Genomic DNA, 26,299 nt, shown 5'->3' with positions numbered 1-26,299 from the left:
TATCATCTTTTCCTTACTTGAAACCTGATAAATGTGCCCTAATTTTGCAGGGACCAACGAGTGGATGATAAAGAAGCCTACCTCCTAATGTACATATAGGGAAGTGAGAGATGCTAGTTTCTCTTGCAACTTCACCCAGCAGACCTTGTCTCCTATTCAGCCAAAACACCATCATCCATTGAAAACTCTGCTTTTCTCACCCTTGTTCACTTATGGAATGACCGTGATGAGGGATCTGGTCTATAAACTTGAGAGCTTTCTCCTCTTGAACCCAACTACACTGAACTTGTACTCAGAGCTCCTGTCACCTTTCTTGCTTCTCTGTTGGGACTATGATGTTGATGATGGCCTGGTCTCTCCAATAACAAGGGCTCCGCTATTTCAGAAATTTTATCAGTGATGAGTTCCACAATGCTCCTCTCTTTCCTCCTCTGTCCGGAATCTCTAGCATCTCTAATCCCTTACTTATCCTGACCTCACATTCCACTTCAAGCCCGTCCATGGTCGAACCATCCAATTAGTTCAGTCGGGAATTGCATTGCACATTAAAAAGTTCAATCCCAGCAACTAAGCACCAGAAGCTCAAGCCTATCAACACCTGAAACATCTCAGGCAGCATCAAGCAGATGCTCATGGAATTTGGCCAGGGAATGATTAGTGACTGCATGCTTACCAACCCCTCCAGCAACTTATTGTTCGAAGCAGGTAAACAGCAGAAGAGAATTTCCAACTCCAACCACTTCTCTGTCTCAACTAAAGCATTCTTCACAGATTTCCTGAAGTTAGCAGAACTATCAGCATTTGCAGGAACTCCCATGGTCTCAATTGAGATAGCTCAAACGGAGTGGCAGCAGCATTGGCATCACTGAAGAAGGCCATGAGGTAACATCAGCTGGATCCCCACTGCATCTCCCAGTTATCACGGAAGCACACACCGACAGATTGGGAATCTCCCACCGCACCATGACATGGTCAGAGTCAGGAATCAAGGGCTTCCCAGCTATCTTCTGACATGTCTGTAGCTCCAACGCACCATCTCAACATACCTGAGGAGAAGAAACCATCTCTCAGATGCTGCATCTGCATCTGTCGAACTCTTTTAGAAGCTGCAGGATTAGGGACAGAAACGGATTTGGTTTTGTAGGAATCCCAATCAATTAAGATCGAATCAGAGATACTTTAATCTGGTTTGCAACTGACTCGAGTGAAAAATAAGATTGGTTTCAGGATGAGTTCAAACAGAAAAAATGAATATTGAAATGAAATTTAAATATCTAGCTAGTCAAATTCAAATTCATCATTCCAATCCAGGATTTCTTCGGACAGGAATTTTAGTTGGTGCTTTATCCTAGGAAGAGAAGCAATAGAAGTTCAACAACTTCACTGAGCTCTTTTTTTATTTTTTCAAGCAAAGGTTGATTGCATCTTTCAATTGGCCTTAGTCTAGAATGGTTTCTGGAAAAACAGACAATTCATCTTCTTGCAAACATTAACAAACAATTGATCCACTTGCAAAGATTAATCAAAATAGACAACATAGCCATCCTGTCCTAATGATAAAGGTAACTACTAAATTGAATCATTGAGACATGATGAAATCCATTTTAACCTTAAGATAAAACCTGATGGAAACAAGATAAATAGAAGAATGGAGAGATTGGTATTGAAACATGCTAGTCGGTACGATCAGGTATTTATCGGTCTGATTAAATACTCAATGATATCAGGTGGTAGAGATTGGTATAAAACACAGTATACTGGTAACATATTGTTTGAGCAGGTTGATAAAACCATACTGGACCAAAGACTTAAATCCTTGACCACAATCATGAAAATGCTTACATGCCTACAGATCGTGATGCGAGCACTAACATAAACAGATTAAGAGATGCAAGATAAACAAACAGAGAGAGGCACCTGATATGTGGATGACAACACTTGGAGGACTACGGATACCTCACCAATACATGACCAACACCTCATTGTCATGCGGATGACACATCATCACCATCCGGATGACGTGGCAGCCCTATGGAGTTAGTTACATAGGAAGCTGATTCAACCAGTAGTTAACCTAGTTTTTCGAAATTCGGTACTACATGGATGCATCTATAGTCAAAGGTATCAAGAAGCTAGGCATTTAATCACAACCTCGAGTGAAAGGGTATCAGACCGTAAAATAAAAAGGCCCCTCATGTATGTTCACCGGAGGGTGTTAGGATCGGAGCGGCACTAAGAGGGGGGGGGGGTGAATTAGTGTAGCGGATTAAAACTTCGATTTTAACAAGATCTTTCGTACGATAAGAACGGAACTTGAAAAGTTTAACTTGAAAGCGTATTCTTAAAGTTGTGCAGCAAGGGTAATAAGGAACTAAAGCAGTAAGAAGATTTGCAGTAATGTAAATGACAATAATAAAATGCAAACCAGAGATTACGCCGATTTTTAGAGTGGTTCGGTCAAATGACCTACTCCACTTGCGAGGCCCCTCTTCGATGAGGCTCCCACCTTCCACTAGCAAGTCTCTTGAAATGGAAGGGTAAACACCCCTCTTACAACCTTTTACAAGCAGCTCAACCTCTTACAAATTTTCAATAAGAAAGAAGGAGGAGAACTCTCTAGCAAATTGAAAACAAGACTTGCTAAGACTTTCTAAGACTTTTCTCTCAATCAAAATTCTTCTCAAAAGTTGTAACCTCAGCTGAGATTTGAGGGGTATTTATAGGCCTCAAGAGGATTCAAATTTTGGGCTCCAAAATTTGAATTCTCTTAGGGTTCCCGGTGCTGGAGGTGCCACCGCCCAGCCAGGCGGTGCCACCGCCCAGCGCTCGGGTGCTGGACGGTGCAACCGCCCAGCCAAGGAGGTGTCACCGCCTGGCACTCCGATTTCACTGGTTTGGCTTAATTTAAGCCCAAACCATATCTGACTTTGGGCCCAGTTGGCCCCTAACCAGGATATAGGATTATCTCTTAATCCTAATCCTAATTACAAGTGAACTACATAACAAAAACACATCCTCAGCAAGCTTTCAACCGCGAACGTCGAGTCTTGTTTCGGCGAGCTTTCCGACGAGCTTCTTCCGACGGACTCCCATCAAGCTCCCGATCTTGTGATGACTTTAACGAGTAGCCGAGCCTTCTCGGTGATCTCCGTGAACCTCCGACGATCTCTTCGGCGAACTTCCGAAAATTCCGATAGGTTCCCGATTTCTTCTCGGTTGGTTCCGGCAGCATCTCCGACGATTCTTCGGACTCTTAAACGTTCATCGATCTTGACTCCGGTATTCTTGCTTTGTGTTTTCTGGTTATCGTAGTTAATCCTGCACACTTAACTCAATAATATGGATTAGATCAATTAACCCATCAATTGATTTCATCATCAAAATCCGAGATTCAACAATCTCCCCCTTTTTGATGATGACAATCAATTGATGACGGAGTTAAACATAACTCCCCCTATCTATATGCCATATTATGAGAAGATGAAAACACTTGAATTTCATCCATTGAATTAAAGCATAAACCGATAAGTTCTAACCGTAGAGCTTATCGTTATTCTCATTAAGCAATAGTAAATGCGAAACTTCGATGAAAATCATAAATCAAATGATATGGGACAATTTTTACTACGATAGGAGATAAAGATTTTCAACATGAATTTCATGATATCGATGTAAGGCATGCTTTCAATATGATTAATCAATCTTGTGATATTCTCAAGGATTTTGCAAGGCATATAAGACATTCATATCACACAAGCTTTTGCAATTCATATAAGTCATGCTATTAAAATGATACAAGTCATCACTTTTCTCCCCCTTTGTCATCAACAAAAAGGGAATGAGACTTGAAGCACATAATTTATCATACAAAGATTTTATCATTGATCATACATCACTCATCTATATTATCATTGATCATACAAAGATTTTATCATTCAAAATTAAGTATGCTAAAATATTTACGCAGAGTTCATCTTAAAGGAAAATTCAGCATTCATCCATATTATCAAATCTCTTCTTTTTATAAATAACAAAAATTGTAGATGTACAAAGAAGAGATTGGGATAAGAAAAAAATTTTAAGTAGTAACTCCAATAAGTCAAGATCATAATTCGAATACAAATCCATTCAAATTCAATTCGTCAACTTGAAACTCATAATCAAGCCATCAAAATCAATTTCGAGATTCAAGATATCATAAAATCATTAATCTTGATCAGATGGAAGCGGTGTTTGACTCAAGATAGGATAAGATAATTTAACAAGTCACCGAGGAACGGAGAGAGAATGAAAAACTTTATGGAAAATCCATTCAAACAAGTTTATTCTTAGGGACAATTTAACATACCTAATTCCCTTCTAATGAATTCAAATTGATCTTCGTTCAAAGCTTTTGTAAATATATCTGCTAATTGATGCTTTGTGTCAATGAATTCTAGAACAACATCATTGTTAAGGACATGATCGCGTATGAAATGATGCCTAACGTCGATGTGCTTAGTTCTAGAGTGCTGAATTGGATTTTTAGTAAGACATATGGCACTAGTATTATCACATTTTATGGGAATGTTTTTAAAGTGAATTTCATAGTCTTCTAATGTATTTTTCATCCAAACAACTTGTGCACAACATGCACTTGCAGCAATGTATTCGGCTTCCGCCGTAGATAGTGCAACTGAATTTTGTTTCTTGGAAGTCCAATAAACAAGTGCATGTCCTAAAAATTGGAATGTTCCGGATGTACTTTTTCTATCTATCCTGCATCCGCCAAAATCGGCATCTGCATAAGCTATTAGATCGAATTTTTCAGATTTTGGATACCACAATCCTAAATTTGGAGTTCCTTTAAGATACCTAAATATTCTTTTAACACTCTTAAGATGAGATAATTTAGGATTAGATTGAAACCTAGCACAAAGTCCTACACTAAACATAATATCCGGTCTAGTCGCGGTGAGGTAGAGTAGACTACCTATCATTCCCCTATATGTTTTTTGATCGAAATTTTCACTATTTTCATCCATATCTAACTTTGTCGCAGTACTCATAGGAGTGTTTATTGCTTTTGAATTATCCATGTTAAATCGTTTTAACAATTCTAATGTGTATTTAGATTGGTTAAGAAATATACCATCCTTAAGTTGTTTGATTTGTAATCCTAAAAAGAAAGTTAATTCACCCATTAAACTCATTTCAAATTCATGACTCATAGATTTGGCAAATGATTCACATAGTGATTCATCCGAAGAGCCAAAAATGATATCGTCAACATAAATTTGCACAATAAGAAAATTCTTTTCAAAATGTTTAATAAACAATGTAGTATCAACCTTGCCTTTAGTAAAATTATTTAAAATAAGAAAGGAACTAAGCCTTTCGTACCAAGCTCTAGAAGCTTGTTTCAAGCCATAGAGGGCCTTGGTCAATTTGAATACATGATTAGGAAGAAGAGAATTTTCAAATCCGGGAGGTTGTTCGACAAATACTTCTTCGGAAATAAAACCATTCAAGAAAGCACTTTTAACATCCATTTGAAATAGTTTAAAATTATTACTACTAGCATAGGCAAGGAGCATCCTTATGGCTTCTAATCGAGCCACGGGAGCGAAGGTTTCTTCGTAATCGATACCTTCTTCTTGGTTGAAACCTTTGGCCACTAATCTAGCCTTGTTTCTAACCACGATACCATTTTCGTCTTGCTTGTTTCTAAAGACCCACTTAGTACCTATGACTAAGTGGTCACTTGGTCTAGGAACAAGCTTCCATACCTCATTCCTCTCAAATTGGTTCAATTCTTCTTGCATTGCAATGACCCAAAAATCATCTTTTAAGGCTTCGTCAATGCATTTAGGTTCAATTTGAGAAAGGAAAGCGGCGTTAGCACAAAAATTCTTGAAAGAAGAACGAGTTTGAACCCCTTTTGTTGTATCTCCTATAATTAGCTCCTTTGGATGAGCATCTACATACTTCCATTCTTTGGGTAAAGAAATTTCGGAAGAAGATGCATTCAAATGGCTATTTTGAGGAGGGGGTTCGTTTAAATTCAAATTATCAAAATCAAGATCATCATCAAAATCATTTTTCTTTAAATCAGAAATTTCATTAAAAACTACATGAATAGACTCTTCTATTACTAAAGTCCTTTTGTTAAAGACACGAAAGGCCTTAGAAACGGAGGAGTAACCAAGAAAAATGCCTTCATCGGATTTAGCATCAAATTTACCTAGGGCATCCTTTTCATTTAAAATGAAGCATTTACAACCAAAAACTTTAAAATAAGAAATATTTGGTTTTTTGTTATTCCATAATTCATAGGGAGTTTTTGATAGAGATGGTCTTATTAGGACCCTATTCATGATGTAACAAGCCGTATTTACGGCTTCGGCCCAAAAATATTTGGGTAAACTATGTTCATTTAACATAGTTCTTGCCATTTCTTGTAGGCTTCTATTTTTCCTTTCAACTACTCCACTTTGTTGAGGATTTCTTGAAGTTGAGAAGTTATGATTGTACCCATTAACTTCGCAAAAATTTTGAAAGTCACGGTTTTGGAATTCACCACCGTGATCACTCCGAATTGATGAAATCATGAAGCCTTTTTCGTTTTGAGTGAGTTTACAAAACTTAGAGAAACACTTGAAGCAATCACTTTTGTGAACTAAGAAATAGGTCCAAGTGTATCTAGAGTAGTCATCCACAATCACAAAAGCATATTTGCTTCCACCTAGACTTGTTGTATCAATTGGTCCAAATAAGTCCAAATGGATCAATTGTAATGGTCTAGTGGTGCTAATTTGATTTTTTGGTTTGAAGCTTGTTTTAATTTGTTTGCCTAGTTGACATGCATCGCATACCTTATCCTTAATAAACTTCATATTCGGAATTCCTCGTACTAATTCTTGAGATGAGATTTTAGATATTGTTTTCATGCTTGCATGACCTAATCTCCTATGCCAAAGCCAAGCATCATCATTTACGACGGAGAAACACATTTCATTACCTAGTTCATCAAGATTGATGGTATAGACATTATTTTGTTTTAAAGCAATCATAGTCATGTTATGATTTGGTTTTTCAATAATGCACATATTTGATTCAAATCTAACGATATAACCTTTATCGCATAGTTGACTAATACTTAAGAGATTATGTTTCAATCCATCAACTAGTAAAACATCATCAATGGAAAAACTAAATTTATTACCAATAGTTCCCTTGCCAATGATTTTACCTTTGTTGTTGTCTCCGAAGGTGACGTACCCTTCTTCTTTGCTAGTGAGCATAGAGAAATGAGATGGATCTCCAGTCATATGTCTTGAGCATCCACTATCGAGATACCATCTCTTGCTCCTAGCTTGTGGGTTTGTCTACAAAAGAGGATGATTTTTAGGTACCCATTTGATTTTGGGTGCCTCAAAAATTGACCCACTAACCTTGTTATTTATTTTTGAATCCTTTATAGTTCCTTTAGGAACCCATATTAATTTTTGTGAACTAATTTTCCTAAATGGACATTTGTAGGCAATATGTCCGGATTTGCAACAGAAGTTGCATTTCATATAAGAGGAAACATGTAATGTAGGTCCTTTTATGAAAGTGGTAGGATTTTGATGTAATCCTTTTACAAATCCAATTCCATTTCTATTTACGATGTGACCCTTGTATGCAAGGATCATATCTAATCCTTTGCTACCAACCTTAAACTTGTTTAAGGTTTCCTTAAGAAGCAAATTTTCATTTTTTATTGCTTCTAAATGCTCACACTTAGAGCATGGAGGAGTTTGAAGACTATCAAACTTATCTTGTAGCAAAGCATGCTCTTTCTTTAAGATACTTAACTTCTTGCTAACAGTTTTACATTCATCAAATAATTCATGAAAAGCGATAGAGAGTTCTTCAAAAGATAAATCTTCATTAAATAAATCACATACCTCTTCTTCTAAAGCCATTAGCGCGTAATGAGCAACTTGCTCGGTGTTGGACTCCTCTTCTTCGGACGCGCTTGAATCATCCCATGTTGCCTTGAGCGCCTTCTTCTTTGATGTCCTCTTTTTAGCTTGAGGACAATCGTTCTTGTAGTGTCCCGGTTTTTTGCATTCATAGCAAATCACTTGGTCCTTCTTTTGTTCAAATTTATTTTTTATATTATTTTTAAGTTTGTTCTTTCTTAAATATTTTTTAAATTTTTGAGTCAAAAGTGAAATGTCATTGTCACTGTCCTCATCACTTGATGTTCCTTTCAAGTGGTCTTCTTGTGATTTGAGTGTCATATCCTTCCTGTTCTTTGGAAGGGGGTTCTCGAGCTCGTCATGAGCTTGACATGTCATTTCGTAGGTCATTAGAGACCCAATGAGTTCTTCAAGAGGGAATGCTTTAAGGTCTTTGGCCTCTTGAATGGCCGTAACTTTTGGATCCCAACTTTTAGGGAGGGATCTTAAGATTTTAGTTACTAGTTCAAAGTTAGTAAAATCTTTACCAAGAGCTTTGAGTTCATTGATGACATCCGTAAACCGGGTGTACATGTCTCCGATGGACTCACTTGGTTTCATTCGGAAAAGTTCGTAAGAGTGCACAAGGATGTTGATTTTGGACTCTTTCACTCGGCTAGTGCCTTCATGAGTGACCTCAAGAGTTCTCCAAATATCAAAAACCGAATCACACATTGAAACACGATTAAATTCGTTTTTGTCTAATGCACAAAACAATGCATTCATAGCCTTTGCATTTAAAGCAAAAACCTTCTTCTCCGATTCATTCCATTCGCTCATCGGAAGAGAAGATTTTTGAAATCCATTCTCAACAATAGACCAAAGCTCAAAGTCTATAGAAATGAGGAAGATCCTCATGCGAGTCTTCCAATATGTGTAATCCGACCCATTAAACAAAGGTGGTCGTGCAATAGAGTGGCCCTCTTGCATGCCGGAGTAAGCCATCTCTCTTGGGTATTAAACCAAATATGAGAGATAACCTCGCTCTGATACCACTTGTTAGGATCGGAGCGGCACTAAGAGGGGGGGGGTGAATTAGTGCAGCGGATTAAAACTTCGATTTTAACAAGATCTTTCGTACGATAAGAACGGAACTTGAAAAGTTTAACTTGAAAGCGTATTCTTAAAGTTGTGCAGCAAGGGTAATAAGGAACTAAAGCAGTAAGAAGATTTGCAGTAATGTAAATGACAATAATAAAATGCAAACCAGAGATTACGCCGATTTTTAGAGCGGTTCGGTCAAATGACCTACTCCACTTGCGAGGCCCCTCTTCGATGAGGCTCCCACCTTCCACTAGCAAGTCTCTTAAAATGGAAGGGTAAACACCCCTCTTACAACCTTTTACAAGCAGCTCAACCTCTTACAAATTTTCAATAAGAAAGAAGGAGGAGAACTCTCTAGCAAATTGAAAACAAGACTTTCTAAGACTTTTCTCTCGATCAAAATGCTTCTCAAAAGTTGTAACCTCAGCTGAGATTTGAGGGGTATTTATAGGCCTCAAGAGGATTCAAATTTTAGGCTCCAAAATTTGAATTCTCTTAGGGTTCCCGGTGCTGGAGGTGCCACCGCCCAGCGCTCGGGTGCTGGACGGTGCAACCGCCCAGCCAAGGAGGTGTCACCGCCCAGCTCTCGGGTGCTGGGCGGTGCCACCGCCTGGCACTCCGATTTCACTGGTTTGGCTTAATTTAAGCCCAAACCATATCTGACTTTGGGCCCAGTTGGCCCCTAACCAGGATATAGGATTATCTCTTAATCCTAATCCTAATTACAAGTGAACTACATAACAAAAACACATCCTAAGCAAGCTTTCAACCGCGAACGTCGAGTCTTGTTTCGGCGAGCTTTCCAACGAGCTTCTTCCGACGGACTCCCATCAAGCTCCCGATCTTGTGATGACTTTAACGAGTAGCCGAGCCTTCTCGGTGATCTCCGTGAACCTCCGACGATCTCTTCGGCGAACTTCCGAAAATTCCGATAGGTTCCCGATTTCTTCTCGGTTGGTTCCGGCAGCATCTCCGACGATTCTTCGGACTCTTAAACGTCCATCGATCTTGACTCCGGTATTCTTGCTTTGTGTTTTCTGGTTATCGTAGTTAATCCTGCACACTTAACTCAATAATATGGATTAGATCAATTAACCCATCAATTGATTTCATCATCAAAATCCGAGATTCAACAGAGGGGGCTTTTTCGGTGTTTTGATTTCATATAGACTCGGCACTTGATTAAATTCTCGGAATCCGAACTAACTTAAGCATCGAAGGAGCTTTGTCAGACATGCCCTTCGTAGTCTTGTAGGACATCGGCATGGATCTCTTCTTGCTCAACACCGTATCGCTCAGAGACAGACGCAGAGTAAATCCTTGGTTGACTCCAAATCAACATCCAAATTGGACAATCGTAATTTACTGTAACAAATTAAGAGAAGCAAGATAAACGAGTCAGAAAGAAAGCTACCAATATAAAACAGTGAGATCATTACAAACTAATTTAACAATTACCACAATGACAGTAACAAGTTGTACGTGACATGAAGTAAACAACAAAATGTGATCGACTAAACAGAACCCGAATTCGCTAGGAAGAGTTCAAGGACTGATCATCGAGCTCAATCGAACAGATAAGAGGATGAGCACAACTGTGCAAACCTAGCCATCGAATTGTTTGCATCTTCTGTTTCGAGAAGGAGTTCACACGATGGAGATCTTCGCCCCGACTTCCTCGAGCTGCTTCTTGGCCTCCTCGGCCTCCTCCTTCGACATGACCTCCTTGAACTTCTTCGGCAGGCCCTCGATCAATTCCTTGGCCTCCTTGAGCGCCAGGCTGGCCAGCTCCTGAATCACCTTGATGGTCGCGATCCTGGCGTTGCTCGGGACGTCCTCGATGACGTTAGACATCAGGGTGCTGAGCTTCTCGATTTTGGGGGAGACGGCGGCTCTCGGAGGAGAGCGGCACGGCGGTGGGTGCGGAGGGGCAAGTATCGGGAGGTAAGCTTTAGGGCCGAGGAGGGAGCGGAGGAGGAAGGGGTGGAGTAGGAGGAGACGAGGAAGAGCGTGGCCGCCATTCTCCGCCTCGGCTAATGCAGTCCGGCGGCAAGAAATGGGAGGTTTGGACGGTCAAAAAAGCGATCGTTTCTTCGAGGGCATAAGCCCACTGCTGATGATTGTTGGGATCGTTTCTTCGAGGGTTGAGTCAATTTCACTTCGAAAAATTAAAATAAAATAATTTAATCATTATGAGGATTCAAGTTAGTCCGATGCACAACAAATTGAATTATAACAATTTAATTTCAAAATATTATTGTTAATTTATATTTAAGCATTTTAAATTCATCAAGTTAATCATTCTTTATCTGGTAGAATTGAACCATAACAATTGAATTCATCGACTCCCCGCAAATGCATGTTGGTTTTTTGCTTTCGATATCTAATCAACTGTAAAGGCGTAATGCAGTGGAATCACTCTTTCTCGCATTTTTGTTTTTATTTTATATTATTAATTTTTATAAAATGCAAGCACCATCAGCAAGTTGCGTTTGTAGTCCAACGGTTAGGATAATTGCCTTCCAAGCAATAGACCCGGGTTCGACTCCCGGCAAACGCATGTCGATTTTTTGCTTTCAAATCTAATCGACTGTAAAGGCGTAATGCAGTGCAATTACTTTTTGCTTTTTTTTATACTATTAAATTTCATAAAATGTAATCCCCATCAGCAAGTTGCGTTTGTAGTCCAACGGTTAGGATAATTGCCTTCCAAGCAATAGATCCGGGTTCGACTCCCGGCAAACGCATGATCGTTTTTTGCTTTCAATATATAATCGACTGTAAAGGCGTAATGCAGTGCAATCACTCTTTTCCGCATTTTTATTTTTTTTATACTATTAATTCTCGTAAAATGAAATCTCCATCAGGAAGTCGCGTTTGTAGTCCAACGGTTAGGATAATTGCCTTCCAAGCAATAGACCCGGGTTCGACTCCCGGCAAACGCATATTAATGTTTGTTTTGGATATCTAATCGACGGTAAAGGCGTAATACCCCTAAACTCTTTTTTAAGATAAAATTGCATATATCGATAGTAAATAAGTCCTCCTGTAGCTATTTTATTTTGTCTAATTTTATATTTTTTAAAAAAATAAACTTTACTAAATATAATATTATATTTTTTTAAATAAATAGAAAATTTTACGTTTACAAAACCAACTGTTCAAAGCAGAATTGAACAGCTCATACTAAGATCAGATTGGCCTGTGACATTGACAAAGAAAACTAAAAGACAAGTGTTATTAAAAGCGGAAAGGACACCAATAATGTCTACATTATTGTCAAATATTTAAAATAATAATATAAAAATATACTCATAAAAATATTTTATTGTTAAAAATATAAAATAAGGATTTTTTCGACTAAATAATCCATCTTAATATTATATCTATATGGAGTGAAAATATTAGAAAGATCCAGCCTATGGCCAAAAGAAAACTAAACTTAATTGTTAAGCTCTCTAAATATCAAATTCAAATTAAAATGTATTTAAATTCATGATATAAAATAAAAATACCTATTTTTTTTAAGACATCTTATGAGTTTATAATTAGTAATAACACCGATTGAAATTTCTTTCAGCAATAAGTCAAATAATAATCTATAATTACATAAATACATACACACGTTACGTACACACCGAGAAGGACAATAAAAAATAATTAATTATGAGGGATATATATAAATATATGTGCGAGTTTACCTTTTCTTTCCGCCGGTCATTCTCAGTCGACGGATAGTAGAAGAGAAAGAGAAAACTGAAACGAAGCCTTGAATCCAAGCCCTCCCTCTCTGTCTCCGTCCCCATGGAGGACGCTCGGAGCCGAAGCGGCGGCAGCTCCGAGCAGTCCGCCGACGCCGACGTCCTCGGCGATCGGTCCAGGCGTGCTGCCCCATTCGCTGATCGCCTGGGCGACTACGCCGAGATCTTTGCCGACCACGCTGGTTCGATCTCCATTCCGTTTCTCGATCTACCGCCGGCTCTGGACGGCTTCGATGCTGCTGCCCCTGTCCGGACCCGGGGCGCCGGCTTCGACTACTCCGATGTGTTCGGGGGTGTAGACTCTGGAGAGTCCGCCGCTCTGCACGATGAGCTCTTTGCGGCGCCTAAGCTGGAGGAGACTTGTTCTTCGAAAGGGAGGTGTGGGTTTGAAAGAGCTCTCCTTTCCCCGTCTTGTTTGAATGCTAATCTTTATATGCTTCTCTCCTAGCGATCTACTGACTCTTGTTCCCACCAGTGGTTGAGCTTATTCTTCTCTATGTTTGTGCTTCCAGCTTAATTTGCACTCTTAATGGATAATTAGCTTTAGCACCTTCAAAGGCTTCATGTCTACTTCTCTTGAAATGAGCTGTTAGAGAGAAAAAAAAAGCATGGTTCTTTAGAAATGAAATTGTTCTTTGCCTACTAAGGGAAGCAGAGGACTATTTGGAGTTTGCCAACCAGCTGTTACTATGGTCTTCCAAGAACACTCCTCTGTTTTTGCATTGTTGGTAACATGATGATGATATTACCTTACTATTATCTTAAAGTACGTCAAATATCAGGTCGCATATATGCATGTTCCATTGTTTCCCCTTGTGTTCATGATTGCTGAAGGATTTACAGATAATTTTTTCTCTGTTGACAATTGTAAATCCATTGTTTGAATCTCTTTTCTGTTTATTTTGGTAAAGAAAATTGCCATTGTAATCCTATAAAATGCTTTATGATAAAGGATATTGGGTTGAATAGGTATGTTGTCATGGACGTCTGGAAAAAACCCTTCTAGTGCATTCGAAGTCAGGAGTCAAACAACATTAAGATTGTCTCCGAGTTTCGCATTACCTGGAAGTCCTTTCTTTTTCTAATCTATTTGCATCTATTCTGGTGACCTTAGGAAATTCTTTTGACTGCCTCAAGGTGGACTTAAAATTACACAGGAAGTTTCATCATGATTTGATCTCCATGGGGAATTTTATCTGGGAAAGTATTTTTTAGGAAATGTTGGATACAGATGATCAACTATTTTGCTCATATGCATTCAGTCTCTTTTATCTCTTTCTATGATTTAATTTTATTGAATAGGATATAAAATTTTTTATTGGCAAGTATAATTATTTGTATAAATATCTTTGTCCTAAAAGGTACCCAGATATGATCATTAATTAGTTTTTGTCTTTCTTTCATTCATCAAAAGGACTAGAGAGGAAGCAACATGCAGCCAGCACATGACGAGAGAACCGAAAGTCACCCCAGAACAGTCACATGGGGGTCGTATGACTTGTCAAGAAGGTGATAGGTCCTCACCAAATTCCACTCCTTCAGATATTTGTTCCACACAATTCAATGTGTCATATAACAAGAGTAGCCAAGGAAGTAAAGAGGGTGCAATGAGTGGAAAAACACATATAACTCAACTTCATGCCATTCCTGCATTTAGCTTTGTTGTTGACACAGACACCCCCTTCCAGACTATTGGAGGTGACGGCCCTCGAAACATGTTAAATGAAGGAGTAGATAACAGGAAAGACCAAAATAAAGTTTTAAGTGCCTCTTCTGGCAATATTTCAAAGAGTTCAGAAAATTACTTGAGAGCAGATCAGAAGAATACCAATAGATATCCTGTTTCTGATAATGGGCATGCAAATGCAAGTCATCATTCACACTCTTTTAGTCATTCCATATCAAATGGGAATGTACCACCCTCTGATACTGTGTTTTTTACTGCATCTGAATTCAGTCTTCAGACACAACCATTGAGAGTGCCACCACCATCAAGGCCATCTCCTAGGTTATATGATAAGCAAGAACTCTCCAAACAAAGGTTGTCGTCAAGTTCAAAATTTGGTCTGGATGAAGTAAGCTTCCTAAAATCAATTCCTAAAGAAAAAGACTTCCATGTGCGTCAAGAGGTTGTCAAGGACAACTCTCCTAGCTTCACTGATGTGCAGGTCGATATTAGTTCAGCTGCTGCAGCTTCTGTTGCTGCTGTAAAAGAAGCAATGGAACTTGCTCAAGCTAAACTAAAAAGGGCAAAACAGTTGATGGAAAGAAAACATGGTATCCTTCGGAACAGCAGGAATCTAGGTCACCTTGAAAGCATGAAATATAAAGAACAAAAACTGTGTCAAGCGTCACCGAGGCGTGAAGATTTTGATGAAATGCTAGTTGCTTCAGAGAGAAGACAGGAAGTTACAAGTACTGCCAAACTGACTCCATGTGATGAAAAGAAGGAAAAAGTTAAATTTACCGAAGAGGAAGGAAAGGCAAGGCAAGTAAATGACTTGAAATCATCTGAATTGCTCAATAGATCAGCAGGCAAATACAATGAGCTGGTGAGCAGTGAGAATCACATACTGATTGAAGAGGTATCTGAGAGGAAAGATTTTACGAGGAAAACAAAAATTATTACAATGATCGGTGAGATCAAACAAAATGAGAGCACAAATGATACACTGGCTTGTCAAACTGAAAGCAACAGGAACTTGCAGAAAGATAAGGCAGCACCTGTGGTTTGTGTACATGAAGACAATTCTAACTTAGAAGCTCATGTGTCTCATACGGAGGAAGTTGAGAAGCCAGGAGAGGTTCACAAACTCCACATACAAGAAGAGGTAACAAAAGCACCATGTGCAGGTGAAGAGACTCTTTCATCTGCAAGGAGTGAAAAGAAAATGGAACCTTCATATTACTGTAAGCTTCACTATACTCATGTTGACAAAGAAGAAAACAGCAAACTGAAATCTGCTTTAGGGAAGTCAGGAGCTGCTAAACCTCAAGATCAAAACTATTCAAAGGAAATTGACATCACTAACATAGCTCCTGTACCTGGTAAGGGTGAAGATAAGTTTAACATGGCCAGTGTCACTGTTGTGCAAGAAGAAATGGATATTGAAGTGCCTTATGTATCATGTGTATCAAAAGGGGAGGGAAGAGTAGCAGCTTCTAAGTGCACAGATTCTGAAAAGACAAGGAGAGAAGGAAAGCAATGTGATGCCGAGAATGTAAATCGATCTGAAGGAATGATGGTAGTGCATGAGCAGGAAAGACGAGAGGAACTAAATATGAAACAGCAGACATGCTTATCTGCAGAAAATGAAATAAGATTTAAAGAAGATAAAGAAGCTGATGAACTTGAAGAGGTTCTGAAGAAATGGAAAACATCAGGAAGAACAACAACACTTGAAGACCAAGAGAAGCTGATCAAAGCAACAAAAGCTGCCTTCTGGCTAAATTATGATGGAAATAATCCAAAAGAAACTCAGCTTGAACTGCAGCAAAGGGACAAGAAAAAAGATGCAACCCCAGAGCCATACAACCTGGAAAACTTTGAGGGACAGAATAAATATGAAAGAGGTTTTCAAGTTTGTGGAAATGAAGGTATTATAGAAATTCAAGTTGAGCCTCATTTTATGGATAAAATATTCTCCATAAATACAATTCCAATTATCTGCAACAGGCCTCTTCACATGGCTTTGAATGCCCAGCCATCTAATTTATCGGAAAATGAAGGTAACTTATCATATTCATCTCTAATTGCAACTGATAGACTTCCTGTGGCTTCTCAAAAGATTATTTTGGATACTAAGAAAACCGAACAAAAAGAAAAAGAATTAATGGAGAAAAAAGGAGTACAGATAAAGAAACCATCAAGAAATTTAAAAGAAAAAGAGAAGGAAAGAATTCAAGAACAAGAGGAAGAGAAAACAAGGTTATTGCGAGAAGCAATTGAGAGAGAAGAAAAATTAGTAGAGGAAGAGAGAACAAGATTATGGGAAGAAACAAAAGACAGGGTAACAAAATTGGAAGAAGAGAAAAAGCAAGGAAGGTTACTAGAAGAAGCCAATGAGAGGGAAAGAAAATTGAAAGAAGAAAAAGAACGAGCAAGGTTATCAGAAGAAGCAAAAGAGATTGAATGGCAAATGGAAGAAGAGGAGCTAGCAAAGTTGTTAGAAAAAGGAAAAGATAGTATAATGAAAGAAGAAGAGGAGCAAGCAAAGTTGTTCAAAGAAGCAATAATGAGGGAAATGAAAGTAGAAATGGCACGAGTAAGGTCATTAGAGGAAGCAAAGGAGAGAGATAGGAAAGAAGAAGAGGAACGAGCACGGTTATTAGAAGAAGCAAAAAAGAGGGAAAGGAAATTAGAAGAAGAGGAGAGGGCAAGGTTATTAGAAGAAGCAAACGAGTGGGAGAGAGGAAGAGAAAAGGACCGACTTGCCGAGGAAAGAGCAATCCATGAAGCACATGAAAGGGCATTTACTGAAGCCAGAGAAAGGGCAGAAAGGATGGCTGTAGAGAGGATTACTTCTGAGGCTCGGCAAAGAGCACTAAAGGAAGCCCAAGAAAAGGCAAAGAAGACCTCTTGTGATGCTCTGGACAAATCATTAACTGAGAAGGCTTCTAGAGATGCTAGGTTAAGGGCTGAGCGTGCTGCAGTTGAACGGGCCACTGCAGAAGCTCGTGAGCGTGCTATAGAAAGAGCACTTGCTGTAAAAGTTGCTGCAGATGCCAGAGAGCATGCTGAGAGATACAATGCTACTTCTAGAGACACAACAAGGAAAGAAAATGTGACGGAAGAGTGTTCAAATACCAGAGATAAGGTAGAGGTTTTCTTTTTGCTAATTCAAAATTCAGCTTTTCCTCTTTTGCCTTCTTATTTATCTCTTGGATAATTAACTAAATGAGTTGTGGTGTGACATACAGGATGGCCCACTTGATGCACAATTTCAAAGTACTAGTTCTTTGAACAGTTACCAAGCAAATTCAGATTCTAATTATCAACAGAGTAGTAATTTTGGTGAACCATTTTTTTGTTTTTGCCATGTGCCATCAGTTTATAATTTTAAGCTTCTACAGTTCTGTTGAAACTCTATATATTTACTTTTCTTGTAACTTGGGGTTATTCTGATAATTGATTTAATTCAAATGAAGGTGAATCAGCTTTAAGGTGTAAAGCTAGACTAGAGAGGCATCAGAGAATAGCTGAACGTGCTGTATGTCCACTTTCTATCACATAACTTCTGTTTTCTGTAGGGCAAAATTGGATTTGGGATTTAGATTGTCAGTCTCAAATAATTTGCTTTGTGGTCCACAGGCCAAAGCTCTTGCAGAAAAAAACATGCGGGATGTTCTTGCACAAAGAGAGCAAGCTGAGAAAAATGTAAGCTTTTTGAAAATTAACAAAATGTAGCAACAATTTGATATGTTCTTTCTGTAGATGACCAATCTCAATAAAACTGTGGTAGTAGAGGTTGGCAGAGTACCTGGATGGTGACATTAAGAGATGGTCGAATGGAAAAGAAGGAAATTTGCGTGCACTGCTATCAACACTGCAATATGTATGTATAGATTTTGGTTTCCAGTTTTTATTTTAATATTGTTGTTTAAACAATTTTATTTGCCAATGTTCTCTGCCAGTTGCTCTTTTGTGGAAAGAAAAAGGTGACTTTACTAAATTTTTTTTTATAACACAAATTTATTTCTTCACTATTTCTGAAAAATCCTAGGGACTCAGATCGAATAGACAAGTTGGAAGTTTTGGTTTGTTAAATGGCTAGGCTATGCTATTGTGGTATATTGATGCACTAAAATTCTATATCAAGGTAAACTTATATTTGGATAAATGATCCATATCAATTGGTCTGAGAAGTTTGATTGCTTCTGATGTTTCTTCAGATGGATTTTAAAGAAGTGATTTTGATACCATTTATAAGTACCTTAGGTGACTCTATCTTCTTTGATGTTGGGTAATGGGTACTGAAATCCTAACTCTGATGTCGCTTTTGTATATGCTCTTGAAAATTGGAATGTGTTAAGCTGAAGTGTGTAATTTCAGACCTTTTACACAGAATTAACTGATTTTTTATGTTTAAAATGTTTAAGCTGAAGAATGTCATTATTACTCAGTTTTTTGGGTTAAATTATTATTGAGTGGTTAAATTTCTTTAACAGATATTAGGTCTGGTTTACTTGGAAGTGAAAGAATGATTGGAAAGTGCCCATGTTAGGCATTCTCTAACTCACTTGACAGTTGGTGTTCTCAAATTTCAACAACGAAGGACTCTTTTGATATCAATAGGAAATTCTTGCTGATTTTTCTTCAAATGATTTTGTGTTATATACTAATGTCTATGTTGCTTGATAAAAATCTTAGTCATGCAATGCCTGAATAATGTATTTAGTAACATAAGTTGTCTTGTATTTCTCTTAAAATATAATGCTGACTAGCTTCTACTATCACTGGTATTTTACACAAAAATCTTAGCTTCTACTATCACAAAGTTTTCTTGGCATACTAATACTTTACATCAAGGATTGAAATTACGTATCGTACCAAAATTTCGAGACTTATTCGGTATGGTATCATATACCGAGTGGTATATTTCGGTATACCGCTTGGTATATATATATAGGTAAACCGCTCGGTTTACCTTTATGCAAGGCGACATCGCCTCTCTTCCCGGGCGACATTGCAGATAAAAAAAAAAATTTGTGACGTCGCCTCCCTTCTCGGGCGACGTTGCCAAGACAACGTCGCAGATAAAAAAAAAAATGCAAGCGACATCGCCCGAGAAGAGAAGAAAAAAAAATCTCCGCCTCTCTTCACCCCGCGACGTCGATGCCTCTTCTCCCGTGCACGGATGAGAAGTCGTCGACAGACGAGGAGGAGAGCGGCAATATCCAGGTTCTCCCGTTTTCTCCTATTTCTTTCTTCCCCTTCTCCCTCTTCTTTCTTCTCCCTCGGTCACCGTCAATGATAACGCCTCGATCGACGACGATAACGCCTCAATCGACGCTACCGCTTAGTAGCTGGCGGTCCGTGTACTGGTTTGTTGACGGACCGGTACGTACCACCCGGTACGGGCGGTATCATTCAGTATTGCGGACCTTGCTTTACATAATTAAATAGTGAAACTACAGGTAGCAAGCATGTCTTGACTAAAAAAATATTCTCAAAATGTTTTACTTGATGTTTTCCATTTGCAGATCCTTGGCCCTGAGAGTGGTTGGCAGCCTATACAACTGACAGATGTTATCACATCTTCTGCAGTAAAGAAAGCTTACAGGAGGGCTACTCTCTGTGTTCATCCAGATAAGTTACAGCAAAGGGGGGCCAGCATTCAACAGAAGTACATTTGTGAGAAAGTTTTCGATCTCCTTAAGGTGACTGGTTAACTTTATTGACTTTCTTGATAAGATGGACAACTTTAAATGGATGAAAGCTTTTACAAAGTCTTTAGTAATCAAAGCTGTTTTTCTATTTGCTGAACTTCTAGGATCGATTTAAGGGAACAAGAAAATCAATTTTGTTTTGGTGGCACTAGTTCCACTCATTTTCTAGCTGGTAAACCATTTTGTATTTGGAAAGTGATAATAGTGGTTCCTGCTACATATGTTGGATTCATGAATGCTTTTGAAACTTCCAGTGATCTGTGCTTGTTATGATATAATTAAAATATACACTTACTTTTTGGGGGACATAATTTTTTATGCTATTTGACCCACCCCCCTTGAGCCTTTTTCTTGAACATTTTTTTCTGAGAGATCCATGATTAGCAATATGCATTTCATAAGGTTTGAGATGTAACATTAGAGAAGTATGGTAGTACAGGCCAGGAGGGGGAAGGTGAGTGGTACATTTAAAGTCATTTGTAGCTCAGTATATGTCTTTTTTTTATTATACAAAACCCACTTATATGAGATCTTCTCAATGTCACTACGTAAGTGCAGAAATGTTTAGTAAGCTTCCTTAACAATGTAAATTCTGATGTTGCATTGTACTGTCGAAGAAAGTAAACAACATGCTCTCATTCAAAAGTTATTTTCCTTGGTAAATAGAGTAATGTCCTTGAATTTGTGCTTTTATTATAAAGATGTCTCCGTGTCAATGTAATATCTATTATCTGTTTAACCCTGTTCCAGCTTTTGAGATTCTATGATAGTTTGTTCTAGAGCAGCAGATTAAATCCTCTTGATCAAGTTCATATCCTATGTCAATTGAGGATCAAATGTGGGTTTATTCATCATGAATTGTCACTGTCCTAATTCATTTTACTGTGTATTTAACCACTAATGATTTATATCATACCTCTGCTTTTGGCTTTGGCCAGCATTTGATATTTCTAAAGCTTACAATTTTGAAAAGGTTAAACAGTCATCAATCTGTAAAAAATGTGAATTAGTTCTTAATGACACCATGTTCACAATTTTGTCAATTTGTTATTGGTGTTAGCATTGTCTTGTTAAAATTCTTTATTCAGGCTTGCTGGTTGCCCGTGAGCAATATTCTTTCCTAATGATTGTCAAATGTTTATTCCTACTTGCTTAATAGATGTATTTGGTGTAAATAGTACTGTTTCATGCATACATAACTTGAAGCAAATAGGTAGTCTTCATGATGTTAGTTTCTTGCTATAGTTTGTGATTATCGACCTTGAACCATCATCACATGAAGTTTGAAATCATAAAGGAAATTTCACCACTTCTTTTGCTGCATATGGATTCCAAGCCCTTTGTATAAATTTATATGTATAATTTGCATAAGCTTTTAGTGCTTGCCCATCCAACTCTTCATTCTTTGCTCTCATTAGTTAAGTACCAGTATACTTAAGCTCGACTTACATTCTTGTGTCTGAGAATCTTAACAAGCCAATCCAAGCTGTATGCATGACCTAGTGAATCACACTCCACTGTCTATCCCACTGTCACAGCACTTATGTTCAAGATTGTGTTTTCTTATATCTGGTTAGATTTGGTTTTAACTCTGACGAAACTTGATGCAGGAAGCTTGGAACAGATTCAACTCAGAAGAAAGATAGCAGTTGTAATGTACACTATAGCATTTGCCTCTCAATCTTTCAATTATTGTCTAGAAATAATGCATTGAAGTTTTGGAAAGAAAACATCAGTTTTGTAATGATTATAGCGACTGAGCATTCTTGGCATTTGAGGATGTGAAATTTGTGCAAGTGCACTCTCTAAAATACTAGACTTGTTCTGATCTTAGGATAAACACCAAGCAGGGGTGCTTCACGTCACAAAGTGATTTGTGACAGTAAGATTAGCTAGGCATTCCTCCACGGGCTAAATCATTTGAGAATTGAGATCATCTTTTCATCTTGACAACGTCAAAGTATGATAGCAACATGGCATGGTGACAAACATAGTGGCAATGATCTTTGTTGTGTTGCAAGCTTTCTACCAGTTATGATCATATCTCCCTCATCTGCATGGCATGCAACCTGATCGAGCAGCCACCTGAGGAGATTCTTGAATCCATCGATAGAGGAGAAAATGGCAGGATGCTGTGTCTGAGAGTCGTCAATCCCTCATGTTGATGTTGCTTGGCATCGCCAATAAGAAGTTGCTCTCACCACTGAGACAACAGTCTATTCGATTTTTCCTTTTTTCAGGCTATTAGACTTCCACACACTTCTTTGTTCATCTGAAGGTTTCAGCCTGAGGAGGCCAGCAGATGGAAGCTTCCATTTTCTGTAGAGTGAATGCTGCTCTGATCACTCTTAACATCTCCAATTTCGGTGAGTTCATTGTAGCTTTCTTCGTCTTGCTTTCTTTCAGACTTTTATTAATATATATGCCTGCACACACATGCAATCAAGAAATTGAAATCTGAACCTATGAAAAGTTTTTGTGTTGACCATTATATACTGCAAGAGCAATGCTTGTAGCTTTATATTGCTTTCTTTTACATCTCCAGTTTTTTTACTCAACACACACACAATTATATATATGAATCTTAACGCATTGTTCATGCAGAGGGAGAGTGTGTGTTGTAATAAATTTTGTAAACCTTTTTTTTAAATTAGTAAACGAATTCCTTCCATGCAGTGTCGTGTAGCCTTGCATGAAACTTTAGCAAGAGTGAAACTTAGTGATTAATAACATGCAGGAACTACTACTGCTTCTCAGATGATACTACCAGAAGGAAAAGAGAATTGCCCATGAAGATAGAAAATTGCAATATGCTTACTGAAACTGGAACATGGTATCAGTAATACTAGTCCTGAGCTTGATAGCTTCATTGAGTAACTACTTTGTTGTCCAGGGACATCTTCAATGTACTTTGTCTTGTTGGACAGGGAAGCATCTTTCAAAGGGAGACAAATGTTATCGGCACTCCAGACCTTCGATCTACTACTGGCATCTACTAAACTTTTATCTGAGAAGACCAAAACAACTCCGGTAGCATTTATCAACCTTAGCAAACATTAGTAAGTTACTTCCAGTTGCTTTGATATAATATTTTGATAGTCTAAACAGTTCTTTTTGTTTCAGAAATAGTATAACCTTAGCATTCACAAAATTACATCACGTACTAATGTGTGTTTTTTGGTTTACTGCTTCTCTGCTCCTTTCAAACACCAACTAGATTACCTAAAACAACAGGTTTCTCTCTTTAACAGCACACTTCTTGCAAATTAAGATCAATCCTGACTTTCCCTGTATACAATTTCTCTTGCTGCAAACAATTTCTGAATTCAAGTCACAAGTTAAATTACACTCTTACAAGTGTAACACATACTACTACTATTCTTATAGGAAAGCAGGTTCTGCTCTTCTCCACAAGGTTTCATATTGTTTTCTCTGCGTCACTAAAGAAGCAACTGTATCACTGCATGCTAAAACAACAGTAAAATCTTCTTTCTAGATTGATGACATTTCAAATATCTATTCCACAAGTGCAGCATCCTAACTTTAGATATCAAAATGATACAAAAATTGATTAGTTACTAGAGTATTAAAGCGAATTATGCTTAATTTCCTGACTGGTATGAGATTTAACCGTTGATGTCTCTAGAAATGCAACAGTACATGAAAGAGTGTGTGTGTGTGTGTGTGTGTGTGTGTGTGTGTGTATCATGCTCATGGGCAGTGATTCTATGGTCTGCATGAGATAGTTGAGAATTTATTTCTAGCTCATCAATGAACTCATGGTTGCTTCCCTTAGATTCAGCTTTAACCTTGTTAATTTCCTGGTAAAGCATGTATAGCTTCAAGTGCACTTGCATATGACTAGATAGAAGAAAACTGGGCATGCATGATTTAGAGGCTTTGCTAGATATCATGTTTGATCACAAGAAAGAAAACCAAAAGTTTGTGCAGTGGTTGCTGGGAATCCAGCTGCAGAAGAACTTGCTTCTTTTTTTCTCTCTCTCCATTCATCTCATTGTCTTTTTGAAACCACTACAGCAGCAACAGATAAAGGCTAGGTTTTAGGGCTCTATCACCCTGGAGCTAATGGCCATCCCCTTGTAGTTGCCAGATTCTTGAAAGAAGTGGGTTTGTAAAGTAGGAAAGCCAGGGAATCTGATTCCAAGGAGCCAAGCACGATGCAAACACTTGGTATCAGAGACCACCTCACTGCATGATATATAGACACACACACATGTGATATGTTTAAGCTTGATAAGATTTTATAATCTCGGATAGATCGATCCGGGAAATCAAGTGAGAGGGAGGGTTTTATCAGAATTAATGTTTCAGAATAGAACTTTAATTGGTACATTTTATATTTGTGGATCGATGAATGCCTTCATTTTGATGAGTCTTTACCTAATCTAACTTCACTTTTGTGGATGAAATATACATGTTTTCAATCATATCATTTTCTTTCCGCAGCCGATCTCCCAAAAGTTGTACCTGGACATAGCCGCCTGCAGTGGCGTTTGGCTTTCCATGTGTGCTGCTGTCTCCATTAGAATCGTAGTGCTTGAATTGGCAGCCGCGAGTTCCCGACCCTTCCGCTTTGAGGAAGAACATGCCTTGTCGATTCTGTTTTGATAGTGACTGTACTGTCTTCAGTGTTTGATCCGGTGGTGACTCATTGAGTTTAAATTCTTTGTCTATTCTCATTTGCGTTATAGATTTAGCTTATATTGCTCAACTCATGAATGACAGCACAAGGATCAACCAAATTATATATAAGCTGCTTCCTTGCCACGATCACATGAAAAAAAGGAAAACATAATTAGTCCATAAATTAGCCAAGGAAACGTTTGACACAAAATCTCAGCCAAGGATCATAAAAAAATCACCTTCAATAATAAAAGATGTCATTTTGTGCTTTTTATTCATTGTTTTTGTTGAAATTTAACTCATATTGTTGAATCTTATATATATATATTATAAGAAGCAAAAGCGGCGATGCCACCTCTATAAAACCCAATCGGCCTCCGACTTCCCAAGAACTCATTTCCGTTCCCAGTTACGGAGTCTCCGTTTCGTCATCCGGTGCTTTAAAATTCGTCACCCGGTGATTTGTTTTGGACTGTCAGATCCCGGAAATGGACGCGATCCAAACGGCGAAAAGGAGGGCGATGCGGCGTTACCGCCGGCTCCAACGGATCGGAACGCTGCTCCGCTGCCTCGAGGCCTCCGCTGCTCTCCTCCTCCTCTCCTGGTCCTCCGCCCGCATCCCCGCCGGTTTCCTCCGCCAACTCGCCTCCGTCCTCCTCAGCTCCCGCTTCGTCTTCCTCCTCGCCAACGCCATCGTTCTACTCCTCCTCGCCGACTCCGGCCGGAAATTTCCCGCCTCTCCCAACTCCTCCTCCGGCGATTTCTACGAGGAGTTCCTCGAGACCCGCAGCAGCCGGCTCTCCTGCCCCCTCCCACCGCCACCGGTGGCGGTGGTGTTCGAGGACAAGGCGGTGTGCGTGGAGATGCGCGCAGACCAGCGGAGCCAGTCGGACAGGGTGGATCCTCGCAGGGGGGCGCCACCCGAGCTCCGGGGCGACAAGACGCAGGTGACGGAGGAGGAGATTCCGGCGGACGCGGAGGAGTTCCGGCGCGCAGTGGAGGCGTTCATCGCGAAACAGACCAAGTTTCACCTGCAGGAGCGCATGGCCATCGTCTCGGCGCCCGCGCCCTTAAACTGTTCCGTGGGATCACCAGAACCGACTATTTTGCAACAATAATAATCATATATATATATATATATATATATATGGAAAAAAAATGTAGACGATATAAAGAGTTATCACGCAATGTGATGACTTCTCTGGAATTTGGCGGCATTATATTCCAAGAAAAATTAGTTTTAAATGACATCAAAGGAAGTATCCACCAATCAAATAATCACTGAAGTAAAAGATTACAAGTAATAGTTAATGTTGATATTCAAATAATATCTTTTAGAAAATTAATGAGTTTGTCGAATACATATGATCGATAAAAATATACTCTTATATAATGAGCAATAAATTTATTTATTTATTTATAGTTCTGTTTATGATCTTACATTATTTTCATATTGTACTTCCAAGAAAATCA

General features: G+C 38.6%; 2 protein-coding genes and 3 non-coding genes across 13 annotated transcripts; all 5 read left to right on the top strand.

Moving 5' to 3' along the window:
• The first annotated feature begins 11,520 nt into the window (after window positions 1-11,520).
• On the top strand, window positions 11,521-11,592 carry TRNAG-UCC (transfer RNA glycine (anticodon UCC)). Its single transcript has one exon. It is a non-coding gene; the product is annotated as a tRNA-Gly (tRNA).
• Window positions 11,593-11,707: 115 nt separating this feature from the next.
• On the top strand, window positions 11,708-11,779 carry TRNAG-UCC (transfer RNA glycine (anticodon UCC)). Its single transcript has one exon. It is a non-coding gene; the product is annotated as a tRNA-Gly (tRNA).
• Window positions 11,780-11,905: 126 nt separating this feature from the next.
• On the top strand, window positions 11,906-11,977 carry TRNAG-UCC (transfer RNA glycine (anticodon UCC)). Its single transcript has one exon. It is a non-coding gene; the product is annotated as a tRNA-Gly (tRNA).
• Window positions 11,978-12,754: 777 nt separating this feature from the next.
• Window positions 12,755-24,891, top strand: LOC103986309 (uncharacterized). 9 transcript variants are annotated; one of them, XM_065133892.1, is made up of 12 exons: window positions 12,755-13,171; window positions 14,208-16,721; window positions 16,779-17,610; window positions 17,714-17,807; window positions 17,942-18,003; window positions 18,105-18,170; window positions 18,259-18,348; window positions 19,997-20,173; window positions 21,793-22,548; window positions 22,920-23,015; window positions 23,110-23,241; window positions 24,650-24,891. In XM_065133892.1, exons 1-9 carry the CDS (start codon window positions 12,837-12,839, stop codon window positions 21,826-21,828), a joined length of 4,206 nt encoding a protein of 1,401 aa, XP_064989964.1. In that variant the 5' UTR covers window positions 12,755-12,836; the 3' UTR covers window positions 21,829-22,548; window positions 22,920-23,015; window positions 23,110-23,241; window positions 24,650-24,891. The 9 variants fall into 9 exon arrangements, with proteins under 9 accessions (XP_064989964.1, XP_018684983.2, XP_018684980.2 ...); XM_009404303.3 differs by having other exon boundaries at window positions 13,032-13,171; window positions 14,208-14,302; window positions 14,751-17,610; XM_018829438.2 differs by having other exon boundaries at window positions 14,208-17,610; window positions 17,714-17,741.
• A 319-nt stretch (window positions 24,892-25,210) lies between these two features.
• On the top strand, window positions 25,211-26,033 carry LOC103986333 (uncharacterized). Its single transcript, XM_009404315.3, has one exon. The coding sequence runs from the start codon at window positions 25,315-25,317 to the stop codon at window positions 25,942-25,944; it is 630 nt and encodes a 209-aa protein (XP_009402590.2). The 5' UTR covers window positions 25,211-25,314; the 3' UTR covers window positions 25,945-26,033.
• Window positions 26,034-26,299: the final 266 nt, after the last annotated feature.

The sequence above is a fragment of the Musa acuminata genome, chromosome BXJ1-1, assembly GCF_036884655.1.
Source record: "Musa acuminata AAA Group cultivar baxijiao chromosome BXJ1-1, Cavendish_Baxijiao_AAA, whole genome shotgun sequence".
NCBI lineage: Eukaryota > Viridiplantae > Streptophyta > Magnoliopsida > Zingiberales > Musaceae > Musa > Musa acuminata.
Note: the sequence above shows the minus strand (reverse complement) of the source record. Positions and strands in the feature narration are given on the sequence as shown.